At 34.6% G+C, this 21006-nt stretch overlaps 1 protein-coding gene across 1 annotated transcript in view; it reads right to left on the reverse strand.

The window, feature by feature from the left end:
* ANKS1B (ankyrin repeat and sterile alpha motif domain containing 1B) overlaps positions 1 to 21006 on the reverse strand; it is a 457036-nt gene that overhangs the window by 263872 nt on the left and 172158 nt on the right. The window contains exon 12 of the mRNA XM_059816688.1: positions 16491 to 16671. Within this exon, the coding sequence (XP_059672671.1) occupies positions 16491 to 16671 (181 nt within the window). The remainder of the gene's footprint in view (positions 1 to 16490; positions 16672 to 21006) is intronic.

The raw sequence follows: 21006 nt of genomic DNA on the forward strand, positions 1-21006 counted from the left end.
TATCTGTATGTTTCTGTTCTTTAATCAAGCAAGCATTACTTGCATTGATTCAGTTTGCATAAAACATATATCAAATGTTAGGTAACAAAATGTTATGCAAAATTGGAAAAAAAAGAAGTCCAGCGGTAACCCTCAATTAAGTACTTTAGACAGCAAATTTAAACTGGTAAAGACTATTGCAATGTTAAGGAATTTGAAGAAAGGTTTATATTAGATTGTTATCCTAAACTGACTCAAATATTTCAAACACAATAATGAAATCTTTGATTTAAAATATTTTTTAGAAACTAATACATCAAGAGATTATAAGAAATCTTGCTTACACTGAAGGAAATGTCTCTGTAACTAAATTAACACTGACAGTTGTTTCATAAGGGCATGATGTTTTACTGATATTTCCCTGAAGAAAGCTCAGTTTCATGATAATATAGCAAAGATAGGTCAAAACTTGAAAGATGAGGATATTATACTGCAAGTTTATAATGCAGGGAGAGATCAAATTTCCACCTGCAATTTTTGTGCTCATTTAATCTTCCCTGTAATAAATTACAGTACAATTGGCAGTGATTAAAGTACATTGCAATTTTATTTTTAAAGATGCAAAAGGAGCTTCATGAACACAGCGACATTTTGAGTATCAATTTAAATTCCTTGGAGTGAATTTTTACCATCTGGGAAATGCTTCACACTTAACTTATTTTCAGTAACTCTTTGCAAAATATCAGGGCAGCACAGTTTTCACCAAATCATTCTTTATCACAATTCTCTAATTCCAATATGCTATCTTAATTATAAAAAAATATGCAGAATCACACTTGAACCGTAATTGGGACAACTTTCGCATCTGTTTTGCTTATTCAGGCTTTGAGCTTCAAACGGCTTTAGCAAATACCTCACTGGAAAGATACATATCTATTGTTAACCACACATTTCAAAAAAGCCCTCACATTTACTGTGCATTTCTGAGTCCAGACAGAAGTTCAAAGTCACCAAAAGATAATCCCATAAGAGAATATTCTATATACTTTAATTTCCCAAACATTATGCCACATACCATTGAACAATGCAAACACCTTTCAGATTTGGATAAGCATCCTTCTATCCCTCATACATGGTATTCTAAAGCATTTAGCAGTACATCCAGTTTACTCATTCCAGAAATCTGGATGCTCAGAAAAGAATGTCATTAATTTCCACATGTTTAATATATTTATTCTCAACTGTAACTTAGATTTTATATCATCAACCAAATTCACTAATGTTTTATGAAGACAAAAGCTCCAATGATGGGTCATGAAAAGAAAATGTGTCCTCCCAACCTCAAGCCAGGAAGGGATTGTGGGATTTGCACTAAATCTGGGAAGGTTGTGAATAGAAGGGTGGCAAAATGAATAGCTTCAAAGATCCACTTTAGCCATTGATGAAACCCTTTTGGTATCCTGGACAACCCTAGAACTGTCTCCAGCGTGATTCACAGATCCCATCCTTAGTGACAACATGCCCTGCCTTCACTTTATATGAAATCTCCTTAAAATCTGTACGAACATAGGAAGATATAATTGATCTTGAATGCCTCAGCAACAGAGATGATGACACAACACTTCATTACAATGATCTCACAATAATTCAGAGTTATGCAGAAAATTGGTAAGAAAATGTTCTGAAAACCAGAGAGTAGTAATGTGACTATAGCTGTGACGGTCTGAACTAGATGTTTCTTTCAAAAACCACATAATTCTACATTTTCTATGTATATACTGCTCTGAATCTACACAGGGCCAGACTGTGTACTGCTTCTGATCTTCTGTGTATGTGTGAAAGCCTGCCATAAGACCTGACACCAGCTAGCAAGACAGCTGTTCAAGAACAGCAGACAGCAACTCTCCCTGAACTCTTTTCATGCTAGCGACTGAAGATATAAACCAATCCTCTTTTCTTTTGGCACATCATACATTGCATATCTGAGAATACCAGGCAAGGAGATAACAGGCTCAAATTATTTTGCATGAACTTGCATTCTTAAGAAAGGGTCAAAAATACTGCAAATGGAACAAATTTTTCTAACACCCCCATACTTTTCTAATAACGACCTATCCAGCAGGATTCGAGTAAACTTCTTCATTGGCATAACATGCAATGGACAACAGACCCCTTTCTTGTATTTCCAGAGCAGATTGTGCACAGCTGACACAGATCATCTTTGATGCACCTCCATCAGAAGAGCTTGTGACTATGTGCCACAATTTAGTCCATAATGTTTTCTGAATGCTAAGTGTGAAACTTAAAATTAGGAGTTACATATTATTCTATTTTTAAAAATTACATTTTTCCTGAGCATAGATTGACTCTGAGGAAGCCACAGAGAATAAGTTATTTCATCTATGGGCAGAAATATTTTTGCTTCTGGCACATACTTCAAAGCAATTTTTAGAATCTGAAACAGAAATAAGTGATGTACTGTGCTAAAATACCCCAAATTGATCTCTAGCCTTAGAAAAAGAGGAAGCATGCAGATTTAAATGGTTTTTTAGAGCACAGAATAATTCCAAGTCTTGTCAGTTGAGTGTGCCAGTCAAATTCAAAACTGTTTTAAATCACTGTTCAGACCTATCATGCACATGTTCTACTTAAGAATTATAGATTTAGTTCAGAATGATATCCCACTGGTTTTGAACTAATTTGCCTCCAGTATTTTTAGAAAGAAAAAGTTTTTCCACACTAGTAATTTTTAATGTGTTGAAGTCTGCTTCTATCTGAAATCTGCTAAACTCAGTACGAATATTTCCACTAATACCAATAAACTTTGGATCAGGCCCCTAGAGAATTTTAACTGATAATCAGCGTTTTAAACACATTTTCTTATTGAATTGCATATATTGTCAGTATCAAATATTCTGTGACATCTTCTGAAGACAGACATAGCCACAGATATCTTACCAAATATTTTATTTTGCAAAATATTTCCACATTTTTCTCTATACAGTGACTTAAAAGAATAATATAGAATATGTAACTACAGCATATAATTAAAATTCCTTTATAAAACGTCTTCAGGTTATGAATGAATGAATGGTAGCATGCAGAAAAATTTGCTATATCCATTAATAAACAGTAGCAATTTATTTTACCTGTCTTGTAAGATAATGTAACTGCATTCATTTAATTTTACAGAAAAGGATAACTTAGGACTTTTTCACATAATTTTCTGCTCTTTTTGGTGGGAAATGTTAATTCACCTAACAAAACATTCATGAGATGTAGTTGTTGGTTTCGGTAACACTTTCCTGGCAAAAGGTCTCTCAGTTCCAGAAAAGAATGTATGGATGAAACTGGAGAATGTATGAACCTACAAGACCAGGAGTTTGACGTATTAATTGGTGATGTGGAAAACAGAGGTTTAAATCCCTGCTCAGACGAGGTACTTGAAAGAAGGATTTTATAGCATAGATAAGTATCCTAACCACCAAGCTGTTGACTATTTACTTTCTCCTTCTCCTCTCTCTCCTGTTTTTGACCTATCTATCTCATTTTCTTGTTCTCTTCCTACACAGTTTTGACAGCTAACAGTATTCCTAAGTCAGAATAGAAAACATTTTTAAATTTCTTACCAGATTTAGTATAATCATATCATTGACATTTACTTAAGAGAACCACTGGACCTGCTGCATATCTTTAGTTTATTATTTAGGACTAAAATGACTACTAGCTGTGAAATATAGTTAACATCCTTTTGCTGTTTTGTGTATTTTTTTCCTAATACTACTTTAATGACAGTATTTAGTAATCAACTCTTTAAGGTTAATTTGCTTACAGATAGGATGCTAATTGTACAAGATCTGTTGTCTGTGGTGTTGAGGCAGAACTTAATTGTACATGGACTGATGGGTGGGTTTTTCTTTGGTCGAAATTATTGTAGCTCAGTATCAATATATGAATATGGTGTTTAGTAGCATTAGTGGTCTTATTAGTTGTGATGCAAAAGAACAGAACGGAAGCAAAGTGCATAGCCAATAACCAAGCTTGGCTTGCAAGTCCTAAGAAGAGTGCATATAGCTCCCATCAAAAGAAATAAAGCTCTCATAAGGAAAACACAACACAATATCTAATTATAACAAGAAGTTAAAAAATTATTCAAGACATAATAAGCTGTGATTATTTCAAACCCAAAAGGTGAAGAAAGGAAACAACTGTATGATACTTTCTAAAGTAATTGTGCTGGTTATTTATGTAGCTGACAAAAGTATTTAAGGCAACCCAATATCATCCATGGAGTAATAAGAGGCACAGTAGTCTAGACCAAAATACATGATATTATTAAACTCAAAGAGTGTCATTTAAAAATCTAAAAAAAATAAAATATGCATATTAAGAGTGTATACTTCATCAAGATTCCAGGTAACCACCATCATAAGATATTCTTGCTTTCATATTATTGTATGTACTACATTTTGTGATAGTGGTTTGCTTTCACTGCTGGAGAAAAAATATTTCCCCATGGCTACTGTTGCTATAGGTGATGTTTCAGTTGCTGCTATACTGTGGAAGAATGTTCTTGAGAGAAAGAATATATCACTTCAGAATTTTCTGAAATCCTGAAATAATCGTAAGTCTGATTATGACACTTGACTGGAACTTGAAAAAGGTCTGTTCCAAAATTTTTCTTCAAAATTAAGCAAGGCTTTTAGTACTTTGGTGCTGCTCACCTTATGTTTAATTGAGATTAGTGATATTTCCATTTCCCCATCCTTTATGAAAGTATACCTACATGATAAGGGGCAACATGTCAGTAGAGCATCAATGCTCTTGTATTAACTGGCCAAGAGTATACTCTTAGCACTCCTACCTGGATGGTAAGGAATGCTACTCCAGCTCTATTTCACTGTGAAGTAGATTAATTCAACATTTGCTGTAGAGTAAAAGCATGAAGATACAGCAGACGAGGTGAGGACCAGCTACTTGTTAACCACCAAAATGTAGCTGCCTGCCTAAATTCCCTGAGTACTTCTGAGTAAGCGATATACTGTCCAAGGAGAACTTCCCCTGACAACACATAGACACACCATGTAGGCAGATATGGGCTGTCAGTTCCACTGACTTGGAATGACATCATCAGAGTTTTTTTGCCTATAGGAATTTATAAAGTACGGTAAACTCTGAAGGGGAGTACAACACTCAGAAAGGGAAAGAAAAGATGGACAGACCATGTATCATTTTACAATATGAAAAAAAATTGTGATGAATATTTATTATTCTGTGGTCATGATACAAAACTACCTCCTAAGCTACAAAAAAGCTTAGGGTAGTATATTCCATGCAGTCCATGTTGCTCAAGAGAAATAATGTATGTTTTTACCTTTGTGAAATATACCTAGTAATACAGGGAAAAAGAGTCTTCCCTGTTCCCTGAACCTGTATTTCTAGCAGTATTTATCTTTTTTATTTTATTACCCAATTTCTTTCTTTTTCAGTGTCGCCTTTCTCTTGCCTGTGAAGATGTCATAGGATACCTTCTGCAGGAGGAGGGAGAAAGAGGGCAATTATGAGTATCATCTCACTTTGTCAGAGGGATGCGAGCGAGCTAGCAAGCAGGTAGGGTTATTCTAATTGCTTGAATAAACAGCAAGCAATTAAAATAATTGAGTATTTATGGTTTTAACAATTGGCTTTCCTGGAATTTATCTAAGAAAAGAAAAGCAAAACAATAAGCTTAGTTTTACAAAACGTGTATCTCATAGTCAGGCTTTCTGATATTCGACATGGTAAAAGGGACAATTAGACCTTTTTCTATATGTGAAATATTCAGAATCTCTCATTTCTCATTGTCTTCATTCTTCTGATTCTCTCATGGTTAATAGGAGCTGATTTACACTGAAGGCTTACAGGTACATCTACATTGGTGTTTTAGTTTGGCTGGGAAATCTGACAGTTCCCATTTATTGTGTTTTGGTTCATATCCTGGAGCAATCTCAGAGTGCATGAACTGCATTCTTTCTGGCTGAAATTAAATGGGAAGATGGGCTTCAATGTGAGCACTATACATTTGTTGACTTTTTTTGGTAGAAAATACATGATTTGTTCTTCCACCATTTTTAAGGTGCCACTAAACATTCTAAGACAATATTTTAAGATCCAGCAAGTATATGATACACAGGATTCATTTGAAGGATACCTGTTTTTTACTTTTGCCTTAGTAATAACAATATTAAACTGCCTTTTAGTGGACTGTTGCATAGATGAATGTAGATTTTTCATAATTTAAATCCATTTATCGGAAACAAAAATCCCCAACAAGAACTCCACTGTCCTGCTATGGGAAACATCAAAACTAGTAACAAAAAAGTAAACTAACTTTTAATCATTTGTTATTGAATTATTTATATTGAAATATTGAATTATTATTGAATTATAGTATTGGTTTATAGTATTCTATGGAGTCCAGTGAACATTAAAACTGAATAAACCTATATCTACCTTTCTCCTGATTATAGCTTATGTAAGCTTAGTGTAACGGTAACAAGACAGATCATGAATATATGTATGTATATTTGATACCTTGATAGCTTGATAAATGCAAAGCTGTTAGGGGAGCATTATATTTGAAGAAAAACTTAAATTTAAATTTAAAAAAGCAAGCATACTGGGCTCCAGAGAATTCAACTAAGCTGAATTTAAACTAAACTAGATTTTAACTAAAGTGTTACTAAAATGGCTACGATTAAATTATTTTTTGTATGTGTTTGGGTTTTCACATATAACTTGAGGTTTTGCATGGAGATTCTTCTTTCTTGACAACTACACATCTTGCAAACAATTGTGCAAGGACATACTTCTCTACAGCCACTTAAAGCCTGACTGATACCAGAAGCACAGATCTTATTATCAAAGCTACAAGCTACCCGATACCTTAAAAAAGAGACTGCAGATAACACTACAAATTATTCATCATCAGAAGTGTGACACTAACTCTTTGGTAAGACTATGTAGAAGTCTGTGTTTGATTTTTTTGATGACACAAGATGTGTATTGTCTCTACTATTGCCTATATGGATTCTGGGGAAGGAGGATTATGTAGAATCCTGCCATTCCTATGAGCTATGTCTGGAGACAACAATTCTTACATATTTTCTTTAAAAAAAATCCTTAGGAGATGAGTAATATTATTCCTTGTGTGTTGTACAAGATCGACCCAGAGTTCTTCTTAACAGGGTACTTCAGCATGACTTAAATACTAAGAAATAACATACATAAATAATGCTGCTACAGAGTAAGTCTTCCAATTCTTTCATTCTTGTAAATGTACAACAGTAAATAGCCACTAATGAGCTCTACAAAACATGAACAAAAGTGGGAATAGACTTTTCTTTCAAATTATTTACAAAGGGCTTCTCTTGATATAAGAAAAATATCCATAACTAGGAAAAAAAACCACGATCCAAAATAAAATGATTCTATGTCTCAGGAATTAAGAATCTTAGTTCTATGAACAGTGCTGCTGAAATGCAGAAAACTGGTATCTGCTGGTGTCACAATCTGCTAGGTACAAGTCAGACAAATGAAAGCTCTAGAACATAAATGATGGACCCACTTTTCAGCCTTCTGAATTTTTAAATGATTGGAAACAAAAGGTGTAACCCCCTCATGGGGATTAGATATTTAGTTAAGTGTGGAACTGCCTGCAATAATATCTTGTGGGTACCTGGGTTCAATGGAGAATGGATAAATCCATAGAACATAAATCTACTAAGGTTACATAATACACAGGAAACATCCAGGAGGACCTTGGGCTTAGGAGGACCTTGGGCTGCAAATAGTTGAAGGCTGTAACGACATTCTGAAGAGGTGTCACTATTCTTTTTTTTTGCAATTACGCATTTCCCAAAGGCATTCCTGTTTGGTCACTGTCAACTACAATACAGGGTAGATAAAACTTTACTCTTACTCAAGTCAACCTTTCTAACGCTTTTTATTTTATGTCCTTCTGTTTTTGTTAAACTTACGAGAATTTATTCATTTGGGTCTCTGACAGTTCTGACATATTTTCAGAGTACAGAGTACAGTGGCCATCTGCCCCTATCTTCTTCATGTGACTAAGTCCAAACTCTCAGTGAATCCTCTGCATAACTATAAGAAGATAATGAGTCTCTCACCATGTAAAAATTAGAAATGGAAAAAAAAATCCTTTCAATTTATACAATTTCACAATTAGAGCTACATTACAACTATGAATACAAAATGAACACTCACATACAGAACTTGTATGACCAAGTCCAAAATGAGATCTACATATAGTGTTTCTATAGTTTTTCAAAGAAACCTTTTGGCAGTTTCAATTTATATTGTTTATTATATCCTAAATTTGTGCAATTATTTATTTCTACCAAAGCGTAGAAATGCTCCTGAGAGCAAGGAATATTTTTAATTTCTTTCAAATTTGCCAGTATCTTTTTGAATTCTTAACTAATTACAAACTATCAAACTAGCTACTGTATAGAAGTTATTCAATAACAGGAAAACCAGATGTAAATATTTCATCTCGGTTTATGGTAAGATCTATTCAGTCATTCTGAAACCATTCATGAAAGTCTCTCAGATTTATTGACTAATTGCTGCTGAAAAAAAGGTTTTCAAGGCTAGAATCAAAATTCTGGAACTCATAGTGTCATCTCCATTTCAGACAAAATGATAGCAGCTATTCCAGAATGAGGGAGATCTGGATTCAATTTTCTCCTTTCACTAAATGGCATCAAACTTTCATTTTCCACAAGAGTACTACCACCTGCAATGTACTCTGATATGTGTCTCTTACATTGTTCAACTAGAGCTGGTTAAAAAATACCTAGTTAATTAGCTGTTGAGTAAGACTGACTCTACCCTAGTTGGATATTCACCAAAGGTACAGAAGGTTTGTTTTCCCACCGATATAGACCATTTTTTTATACAGTGTGGAACATAAAAAGAGAGATTTATTACAGCTTTCTAAAAGATACAAACATTCTGGCAAGAAGAAGCAGCAGAAAAGTGATTAAATATGAATAAGAGGACATGATAACAAGAAAAGAAAAATAAATTGAAAAGTAAGATAGAATATCCTAAATAATGCTACAATCAGTTTAAATGCATTCACAGAGTGAAAGAAAACTGTACCACAAATAATACTGTGAGGAACTAAAGACTGAAACATCCTAGTGCTCTTTTCTCATAGCCCTCATCTTGCAATGGCAATTCTTCCGACTGAAGAAGTTTTCATGAGCATCCCTCCAGAGCTTGGTCAATCTTATTCACAAAATGTCCAAAGGAGAGATAAGGGAAGAATACAAGGCATGCTGACAGCCTAAAGACTAAACCAATCTGTCTCTGCAAATGGTTCCACTACAAGTTAGGGAGTTAGTTATTTTGCTTCCAGCTGAGTAAAAAAAAACCAAAAGAGAAACCAAAGAGTTGACTAAGATGACAAACAGGTAAACATGAGTATTGCCTATAGTTACTGTGCTTCTAGAAATGGCCAAGAATTGTAAATTAAACATTACAGAAAATATTTTTTCTTTTGACCTTTTATGTCATAATAATTATTATAACTGGAAAAATGCACATCAGATATATATAATTTAAAAAGTAAATTATATTGCTTCTAACAATTGCATTCATAACCTGTTCCTCCAAAGAAGCTCTTTCTTTATACAATTACTGTTGTAATATCTGATCTTCCTTCAGGAAAAGATTTTATGATGTGATGAACCACTCTTACATGTCTGTTCTGTCATCTCACAAAGAAGAGGATGTGTGCAACTAAATGAAGTGTAATAGATTTTAATACTGCAAATAGACATGTACACAAACATGCATACATTACTTCATGTTTACTTTAGGGGCAAAAAAAGAGTCGAAGAAATAACTAATATCTGAAGCTGATTGCAGTGTAATGAGCAGTGTTCCTAAGGATTCTGATGGAAATCTTCCCCAACTTCAGGGCAGTCTCTAAGAAATTCTCTTCTCCAGCATCATCACAGCACTGCTCTATTTCCTACCTTCCTGCTTGCCAGACTGAGGCCTAAGAATTTAGGCTTTCAAAATTAGTAAATATATTTTACATATTACGGGGGATTTTTTTCCCCTGTATTGTCAACAATTGCTAATTGGCTGTATTCATAGTAAGCAAATGTGGGGGGAAAAGAGCAAATCCTGACGACTAGCCGTTTGAATAAAAGATAGGCACGCACATTGCTTAACACATGCCTATCCACATGTGGTCACATGGTTCAGAATTTAATTTGAAGATTAACTGTTCATATAATTTCTTGTTTTATTAATACATCCAATGCTGTATCTGACAACAGGGCTTAGAGACCCATCTGCAGTTTTATTCCTTCAATATGCATGCTTCATATTGTTTTATTTTCATATTAGTTTACTATTGACTTAGTAATCAGAATGTCCACATAGTTAGTGACATGTGAGACTATGTTTGGAGAGCAGGTTCACACTAACAGCTACTAAGTGGGTTTAGCCCAGAAAATTCATTTAAGCCTGAGAAAAGACTGAAAGATAACACTGTACAGGCATTGCTGAAGAACTAGGTAACACTGTCATGAAGTTTAAATTGGAAAAAATATAACCATCTCCAACAAGATTACTTTTAAGTTCAGGTGCCATGGGATTTAGGGGCTTATTGTAGCTAAAATTTCATGCAAGCACTAGTACAGAAGATCAGTTTCTTGAAAAAAGATATTTTGTTTTTGAATGGAATGACAGGAGTCAGTTTCATCTACAGCTTTCCAGGCATTGCCTCACTTGATCTTTCTGCTGTCAGATTTTTAGACATTATACACTGCATGTTGACATATTTGTAACCATGAGATATAGTTACAATGAGCATCATAAGGTATGTTGTTTTGAAACTGGAAGGTGTAAAGACAATAATAGTTAACAAATAGAAATTTATAATATTAACTAACCCTACGTTTCTCTGTTCCTGTGGGACAGACTGTATCTTTGCCTTGGATAACTGCACAAAGGCTGGAATTAGAAGCAGCAAAAAGAAGGGCAACATAAGGAGACCATAACATGCTACATCTGCTGAACAACTTAATTAAACAAAAAAGAAATTGTTTGAGACAGCACCGAATATGATCCCCAGTAGTAGTTCCTGGAATAGCTCTACTATGTCTTACTAATTGCACTCAGTTGAACTTGGCTATAAATTGAAGGGGAAAAACAGATAATCTTCACAGATTAAAAGGCTCAAATTAACTTGGTTTGAAGAACGCCTTGGCAGAATTTGTTGTATTGCAATCAAGAAGATAATGAACAAAATTAAAATCCAGAGAAAAGAAGGCTTGCATTTGACCTTGTCAAGAATTTCATCTGAAAAAGAGTTCTCAATCAATGATAGGTCGGCACAGGCTCGTAATACCAGTTTTTTCAGATGTTCCCTCACTGGAGGTGCAGGTGGCCACAGAAGGGAATGCTTTATTTACCAGCATTTGTTGATTATTCTTATTTCATTACATGTCAATATTTCCCCCTTTCTCTGTCACTGGAAAACCATGTGTTCTTTTGGTAATTAGTAACGTGTTGTTAACAGACAAAGACAGTGTACCATGAACTTACATATAGCACATCTAAAAATACCCTCTAGCAATAAAAGGTACTTCCTTTTTTCTTTGCATTCCCTTCACTTTGTATTTCACTTCTAGTAATTCCAAAACTGTTTATAATTGAAGAAACAAGGCTTGAAGAGTCTACACAGACATCACAGTTTGATCTTTTCATATCAGATCTTAATAGATATTTGAACAAGAAAGTAACGTTGACAAATATGTGACCTACTTCAAACAGCAGCTTTGCTAATGTCATCTAAATGAACATTCCTGCAGCAGAATAAATTTTCACTGTATCTAGGAATGCAACATAGCCAGGAATTTTAGACCAGACCTCTGAACCAAGTTTCTAATACTTTCTAGCAGCCACAGTAATATGCAGACTATCTTAATTCTCTCAAAAGAAAAAGATAAACTGCAAGCTTATCTAAGTGTAGGGCTGCTTTTGCTTGAGAAAAATCAGGCTTGTGAGACAAAACAATTTGATCAGATATTTACTTTAAAGAAAGATCTGAAGGCACTTCTAGAAGAAACCTAAGGTGTGACTCAAATATTACTTTTTTGTTGTAGAAGAGAAAAAATTATAGTCCACATATTAAAGATTGGATTCTTAAATTGTACATTCTGGGTTGTTCTAAGGAACAATGTAGCCTTCTTAGATGAATGAAATAATGTTACTCAAAGTCAGAAAACAAGACATGTAAAAAGAGTAAGAGCTACATTAAGGTCCTACAGTGGAGATAGACTTTGTAACTAAGAGATAAACTCAGTAAATACTGCATGCTCTTTTACAGTGAATGATATGCAGAATTATTGAAAATTTAAATATTTTCATGGACTGAAAAGAAAGATTGCAATGAGATTACCTACAGACAACTGCTGACATTTTTGCTGCATACATGCATCTGAGTACAGATCTATTTTCTGATCTGAAATAGAATGAGAATATTTGCAGAACTTCCTTTTTAATTTCACAGCCCAATTATACTCAGTACAAGAAGACATAATGAAGTTAATATGGGTTAGAGAAAGATCCATTATTCTGACTGATCAAGCAGAAATGAAAAATAAAATAATCGAGAGTGACAATTTCAGCTGCTAGTGTTGATTGTGCCAAGCTGACGTTACCAAGATGGCCATGACTTTGCTGCCTTCAATCTTTAAGATTTACAGTTTTGAAAGAACTTAATGAATGTATATAACAAGGCATAAAGCTATGATATTAGAGAGGCATCTCCCTGAAAACCCAGACTGCCCTCTTCTGGAGTGAATGATCTTGCACATCTAGTGGTCTTTGTTCATGGTCAAAGTTACATGAGGAACACCTCATAAATGAAACCATCACCTGATTATCAGGTGTTTAATTTTTCATTTGTGTTATCATACAAAACACGTACTAAACATGTATTCAGATGATCAAGAAAATGACTAGCATCTCGCCATGACACAGTTACATATAGTAATGACTTCCTTGTGCAATGGAGCAGACTTACTTTTAGTATAGAAAGTTTAATGGTAGTAGCTGACATTATTTGGATCCACTGGCCTCCAACTTGAGGTGAAATGCAATCCTATAAAAGCATGATCATTCACTCTGAATTCAAGTACACTTCTATGAAGTCAATGTTCTTGCTGCAAATAAAGCTGTGAAAATAGGCCATGCCAAAGCTGCATTCACAGTCTGCCCTATGTATACTGGAGCGAGAGAAGAGTTTCCATCAACTTGTTGCAGGTTCGTCCACCAGTTAAAGTTCAAAACAAATAACAGCCTCTTCATCCTTACATTTTAGTTGCCAGCAACCTGATATTAAGGTATCTTCTGCCTTCCATGCAGGCAACATACATGGTTTTGTTTACATTACAAGGCCATCTGATCCCAAAGCTAAAGCACATACTTACCATTATATGTGGACTGTTCTCCAGCTAATTAATCAGAAAATGTTGTCATATGCTGTCAGTCGGATAATATAGTGCTGTGGTAGAGTTCAGTGGTTTTCTACTTGATAGAAATATACTTCTTGAAAATCGGGATCCCTGTTTCAAATCAGGGGATGTAGGGAATTAGCAAACACCAAGAGTAAAACTGCAATCCCCAAATGTAAAAAGGAATTTTCTCTAATCCACCAAAAATGACAAGAAATTGATTCTTCTTTGGTCACAGACTATTGAGATAGAGGTAAAATGATGAAGATTTTAGAATTAGAATTATTATTTTGTTGTATTCATCTCCCACTCTCATCTGAATGATAATGAATCATTGCAAGTTTCCTGAAGAAAACATAAAAAGCATTGAAATTGAGCAAGGAAATACTAATGCCTTATTTAGATGGCAGTTCCTGATTTAGAAATCCTGTAAAAAGCATTTTGATTGTTTCAAAGAAGGCAACAGAAAACTACTAGCTGCAGTTACTATGAAAATGGGTTCCTTCTGTATATTGTTTCTTTCTTATAAGCCAGAAGACCCTGGACCTCAATAAGCATGATAAAATAACTCGTTTCTTTTTGCTGATGATGCTTTTTTTAAAAAAATGAAACACATAAATGCCCAAGAATATAATATAGAAGGAAACACTCAAATGTGCACAAATCCTCGATTATTATTGAACTAAACATTCTTTTAAGGTTCAGATCTTCCATGAATTTTCAGAACAAGTTGGCAATTCAGAGGATTATAATCAAGACATATGATGAATTGTAATTGTTGTCACTGTAGATCTGGAAAAGGAACAGGGAACCTTTCAGTGAAACCACAACCAGCTAAAGCAGAAAAAAGCTGCAGCAGAACATTGCTGCTGCTGCTACTCCTTGCTGACCATTATTATTCAAGTTTCAGCTTTTAACAATCTAGGTAAGAGACAAGCCTCAGAGACTTTTCCAAGAGAGACAATTTTGATCTGTTCTTTCTGCATTTTGCTATTCTTTTTACATATTAGTACTCCTTAACTCTTGCAGAATTACAGTGCATCATCTATCATTAAGGAGTCAAAAGGACCTTAATGAGCAAAATAAAAAGGTTGTTTTTTTCATTCAGACTGATTGTGTCTAATCTGTGATCCTATATATTACTTAAATAATTCTAGGATAGAAAACATGGGGGGTGGGGGGTGGGTGTGCACTTCTACTGACATTATTTAATTTACTGATGGTAAATTAATTATTTCCTTATGGTAAACTGTAGAAGCAGCCCAGAACTTCAGAACCAGTCATTTTGCCCTTGTTATTTTTTCTTAGCTTTTTAGGCAGAGACAAGAGGAAATTCAGCTTCCACTCAATCCATAAATCAAATCATCCACAAATTAGAAATGTACAGTTCTAATAAGCATGAGATTATAGTTCCAATTTCAGACCAAATGAAATGCAGTGATTAAAAGTTACTGAATGCAGTACATTGTAAATTTAACCAAGGAAGATAAAAATAAAGTAAATCCAGATATTATGAAGAACTTAAGCAGAACTGTGCAACAGCAGAAATCTGGAGAAGTTCATTATCTAACTCCAATGAATATTTTTTCTGTTTTCTTATTTTTGCTTTTAAACGTCAAGACATCTTTAGTATCATTCAATTACCCAGAATAAAATTGTGATCACTGAAGAGAATTTACAATAGAAAAAACAATAACTACAAAAAGCACCCAAACCCCTAAAGAATCAAATGTCCGCAGACCTAGGAATAAAAGATACCATTCAAATGAATTATTTCTAGTTACGCTTGAAAAAGTTTGCTATATCCATGAATATAAGCACATTCTTTTAGTTTCAAAGACAATGACACAGCCAGTCCAAGAAAAACAACACGAACAATTTCTGATCATTTTAACTCTTCCTTCATGATAACAGATAGGATTTCTCACTCTTATTTCACGACAGTTCTTTAACAATATAATTTTCCTTTGATTTAACTATGAAATTAATTATTTTTTGATCATTTAAAAGCAACAGTTTTCAGAATTTTCAAACCCTGCCAATCAGGAATGTAGAGGATTCATCTCATTTGAAGACCAATGCTACAGAAGCCGATTTACAAGTTTGTATTGAATTTCAACATTTGTATTAATTTTTATTTTATAGTAATCTATTTCTATTTATATCTTAAATATAGCATCCCTTTAAAAGAAATAGCTAGTTCATGTCATCTGTAGATGGAGCTATCAAAGACATTTATTTCAATACATCAGCTTTCCCAAATACTATACTCTTCTGCTACAAGTTTAGCCTAAATAAAGCAACTCGCATATGAAATTTGAAGGGACAGAAGTAGCTAAATGCATGGTTTACTGACACTTTTTTGCTCCTGAAGTTTTGATCTGTGAAGAATAAAATATTTTAATCCTTCTGAAAGCATTTTCATTATGTAAACCTCTATATACAGATAAAACCTTCACAGTTACAACCACATTATCACTCTATCCAATTCTTATCATCAGAGCAAATATATTAAAGTTTTGCTTTAATGAATCACATTACTACTGCAGAAACAATACTTAGAAATCTTCCCTTCCTCATCTTTACCAATGGTTACATAATGATTTCTAATTGCATTTTTCCAACTTAAAATTCATATTAGAGCATGCTGACCACACAATGATGAAAGTAGATGTGGACCTGAATCATCGTATTTTCAAAAACTACAATATCTAAATTCTAGGCGTTTCTGTAAAACAAAGTTTGGCTTATTTAAAATATAACATTCAGTAGAAAGCATATTTTATTAATAGTGGTTATGAAATATGAGAACCCTTTGTTGAGCAGCAGAAAAAAAATGAGGAATAATTTTGTGTATTTATGATAAATGTATTTCACTACCAAAGACAACAGCCATTCCAGCTTAAACCCACATACCTATAGTTTTATAAAGCTTTGTTGATAGGCAAAGTAAGGGGTTTTTTTCTATACCTGGAAGTTCTCTCTCTTCGACGCTGTATTCCAGAGATCCAAAGGAATAATTAGCTGGACTGATTGCAGGAGTAGAAATAAAACTTGTACAGCCAATGGATGAGTTGATTTCAAAATAATTGTGGCTGTGATTCATTCGGTGAAATTCCAGAGAAGATACTATTGATGTGCGTTGCTTGGGCTACAAGAAAAATAGAAGTTTGGAGTGAAAAACACAGACTTTTTGTATAGTTTTCATTACTTGACGTTTAATAAATTTACCTAGGGTTTCTCCCTTTTTACTGTTTTTTGGTTGAAAGATTATACTAGTAAAAATAATTTCATATGACAAGCTGTGGTATGTAGAGATAATTTCCTTCCAAAATTTGGACTAATCTTTATTAGAAAAAAATGTATGTCTTCGTTATAATCAATTTAATTCAAAATAAAATAGGGTTTTACAGCCTTGCATATAATAATTGCAATCATCTTTTTATAAGAAAGGGAGCTCTTCACCAGCTGCATTGCTGGGTACATCTTGCAAAACAATTAGACCGCTGATGCCTGTATAATGAAATTTACCAAGCACTCATCACTCGAAAGCAACCCTCTGCTGTTTATTCAATTTATGAAGGGCTGCCTTAAATATTTAAAGACTGAAATGTCTAAAAGCTGAGGGGAAAAGTGTCAGCTTAAAAAAATACATGAAAATCAAACTTTCTTCATGAGTTTTCATGGAATAGTGAAAAACTAGATTCTAGTTTGTATCAAACATTCACGTTTGAAGTGAACCTCTTCACTGACCCCACTTAATGGCTGTGCTTTGGACCGCAGAGCAGCTTCAGAGCATGAGAAACTCATTCCTTTTGGATGGATCTACACCAAAAGGTACATTACAGGATTGTACAAAATGTGCTCCAACTCCTTATGACCTTTTGACTGTAGGACCACAGTAAAGCTAGCCCAAATTAAAACCAGTGACATCTATATAGTGTGATTATCAGGTCAGCAACAACTTTTTCACTACACACATCTGTTCCCATTGCACTTCACTACTTAACGTACGCATAACCTTAGTGCTCGATGTCATGGACTTTAAGCCACAGACCACTAATGGTTTGCAATGTCATGCTAAATAGTCTGTTGCAGCACTCATCTGGCTCCTGACTCAAAATATCCTATCCCCACGATGCTCCTTGCTGCTTCAAGACCAATGACCTGAAACATAAAACGTCTCCTCCAAAACAGAGGAGGCCCCGCATCCAGGTGTATAGCTGTCTGTACATTTATTTCACAACAGTGAAAAACATTTCAGGAACTACTCCCTTAGATAACTAAAGCTGGGAAAAGTAAATAGAAAAAGAGAGTAAAGGGTGCTTTAACTCTTCTTGTTTTAGCATGTCAGGCTTAACAGGTCAGAATATTTGTAAAGGTCAAGAATTTGCTTATTAGTGTCAAGATCAAATTATTGCCCTCAGAGCAATAAGATCTTCCTTGGACCATGAAGCTATTCACCATCCCTTACTTAAAACTATCTGTTAAAATACAATCTATCCCAGTGGAGTAATTTTCAATTTTGTTTGTGGTCTATTTAATTTTTATTTTATGTTTGAGTTACAAATACAGAACTAGACTGTTTTCACTAAAAAGTCACTCTTTCTATCGGAATGTCAGACAAAAACTTAAATAGACTTAGGTTTGCATAATGTTGATTGTTAAAGTTGCATTGGGTACCATGTGAATTAACTGTGTCCTCTTAAAAGTGAGAAAAATTGCAAAGGGTAAATTTGGGCATTCATCTGGAACTCATCTACAGTCTATTGAGGGGATTTACTTTCTTTAATAATTAAAAACAGCTTCTGCTTTGAAAGGCTGACTCCTAGGGCTAGTAATTTCATGGGAGAGTTCAATGAACAGGGACAGACTCCAACATCAAACAGTCTGGTTAAAAGTCATTGTTTGGGACCTGAGCCAAAATAACTCTCTGATCATACCACAAATATTCATGTGTACTAATTAAACCTAAACTGCACACTTTCACTAGACAACAAATTCATCAGTGACCTAACTATTTCTAAAATTGAAAAAGATCTCCAGTCATATAGAAACAAATTCCTGGCCCTTTCCCAAGCAATCCTGTCTTTGTGGTTTTGCAGGAATTCAGCTTCTGAGTTGAAAAGGTGACACTAAAAGTAACATGGTGTGCAGGATCTCTAACTATTCAAAAACTGTGACAGTTTCTACCTAAAAAGGCAGCTGGGATGGTCCAGCTCAGTCTTCCTAAGCAGCTTCAAAAAATGCTCTGGCCTTTGTCCAGTCAGGTCTTCAGCCACTGCTTCAACTCTGTGCCCATTTCTTCGAGTCAGAATAGCAGTATCTGATGCATCATAACTCACTTTACCTATGGATGATCAGCTGTTTCACTACACCTTAGTGTGATATCACAAGCTACTGTAACATCTTTTAAAAGTTTCACAAAGATACCTGCAAGGTCTTGGTGGGGGGCAGAGAGAGGAGGGAAACAAACCAAATAAACCTCAAACTGTTGTGAAACATTTTTAAAGATCAGTTTAGTTTGCAAATGCTTACAGATACTGAAAATGTGTCCATCAATAAATAGCTATGATTTGCTCTGGAGACATGGGTAAGCGATATAAAATAAGTCTAGAGTGATTTTCAAAGATGGTTATGGAAGCTAGAAACATGCTTTCTGTTTGTTTGTGCTAACATGCAACCATCTGCTGACCTGCGTGATACAAAATACCTCCTGTATTATTTTGGGCTTTGACATTATTATTATTGAGACAAACATACCTCAGTTTAATACGTCTTTCCAATCTAGAGCCTCTAGTGCTCTACAGCATAACACTTCTGCTATATTGTTTGGAGTTAACAAGGTCCATCCGTCAACATTTGCCAATAATTTTTCTACATAATTACACAGGAATCTAGCGTCTGAGCTTTTGTAGCTAACTACAGGAGCCTTTTGCACCTTTTCTGGGTCCTGTCCTGTAAAATGTTATGTTGTTGAAGTATGCTAATTGTTCATTGATATATGCTAAGAGAGGTGCAGTAAACTAGTTTGTGTTTACTGCATCCCTCTGTCTGTGTCTCTTTAAAGTACAGTTTGCACAAAAACTGTAGAAAAAACTGGGTTTTTCTACAATCAAGATTAAATTCAATTCCAGATTTAGATAACTAAATTTATAGCATAGCTATTTACATCTACACTAGGTATCTAGGCACCCATTACAGTCAACTGAGATCTAGTCAATACAGTCAATAGAGTCCAGAGAACAATTCACCTCACCCAGTCACCTTGGTTCACTTGCCTTAACACAGGTATCCACCATCACTGGAGATTCCCTGGGGCATCCCACCTGGCCTCCAGTTGCCATCCAGAACAGTGCAGGTCTCCCCTATGTATGCTGTATATCATACCTGACAGCCTCCATGTGCTTGTTGAAGACACCTTTATGGCACCTCAAATGACATTAGATGCCTATTTTTAGGCAACTGAATTGAATCCTACATCTCTCCTGAGCATGACGAGAGATTAGATATCCAAATCAGACAGAGATGAAAGCACAGGTGTTTTAGTCCCAGACTGAATCCCACCTTTAGCTCACATGTGGACCCTCTGGATACCTTACTTCATTTGTTAGAATCTGAAGCCAAATTCCAGCCTTACTGGCAGAAGGTGTAGCCAGCAATTAACAAGTCACTTACTGGAGTCTTGTACCTTGGTTTCCTGGATTGCACCTTTCAAAGCTACTCCTTGAGATCTCTCAAGATAGGTCCTGAATAATTCTATGACAACCATTTACTATATGCAATACTATAATATCCAGGAAATGTAGTCACGGGTGAAGGTTTTATAGCTGTGGAGATTGTACAAACACAAAACTCTGTCCCAAAAAGATGATGCTTCCTTCATTCTTTGCACCAAAGCCAGCTTTGTCAGTCATTACATTACATCTCTGCCTCATACTATTCAGAAGGTCCGCACACACCTATATAATCCTTGTGAAACTGTAGCATACTTATGGTTTAACTTCACCCCAGTATGTATGCTACATAACCACATGCAGATTTGTCCTTAAGTAGATTTTCTTTATTCATTACATTCATGTATTTAATTTACTTGTTATCTGTAAATCTCTTTAATGATTTATTTTGTTTACTTTAAAAGGTTTCTCCATGACTGTTATTTCAATTGTCATAATAGCAAACTAGAAAACCCTAGACTATCCTAAAACAGCATATCAAATCAGACTAATGAAGAAATCTTATCATCAATGCAAAAGCAAAAATATATCAATAAAAATCTTTAAAGGTATTGCAGTAACAAGTTTTAAATAACTTTCAAATCAGGTCTAATAAGAAGAATATTTTCATGTTAAGTCAGTAGTGAACACATATCAATAAAAGATACCACTTTGAACACTGCAAAACAGGAAAAGCATCAAAACACACATACAGAATTGCCTTTCTATTAAAAAGACAAGTAAGGACTTACTTAATGCTCCCATGGATG

The sequence above is a fragment of the Gavia stellata genome, chromosome 4, assembly GCF_030936135.1.
Source record: "Gavia stellata isolate bGavSte3 chromosome 4, bGavSte3.hap2, whole genome shotgun sequence".
NCBI classification, from domain to species: domain Eukaryota; kingdom Metazoa; phylum Chordata; class Aves; order Gaviiformes; family Gaviidae; genus Gavia; species Gavia stellata.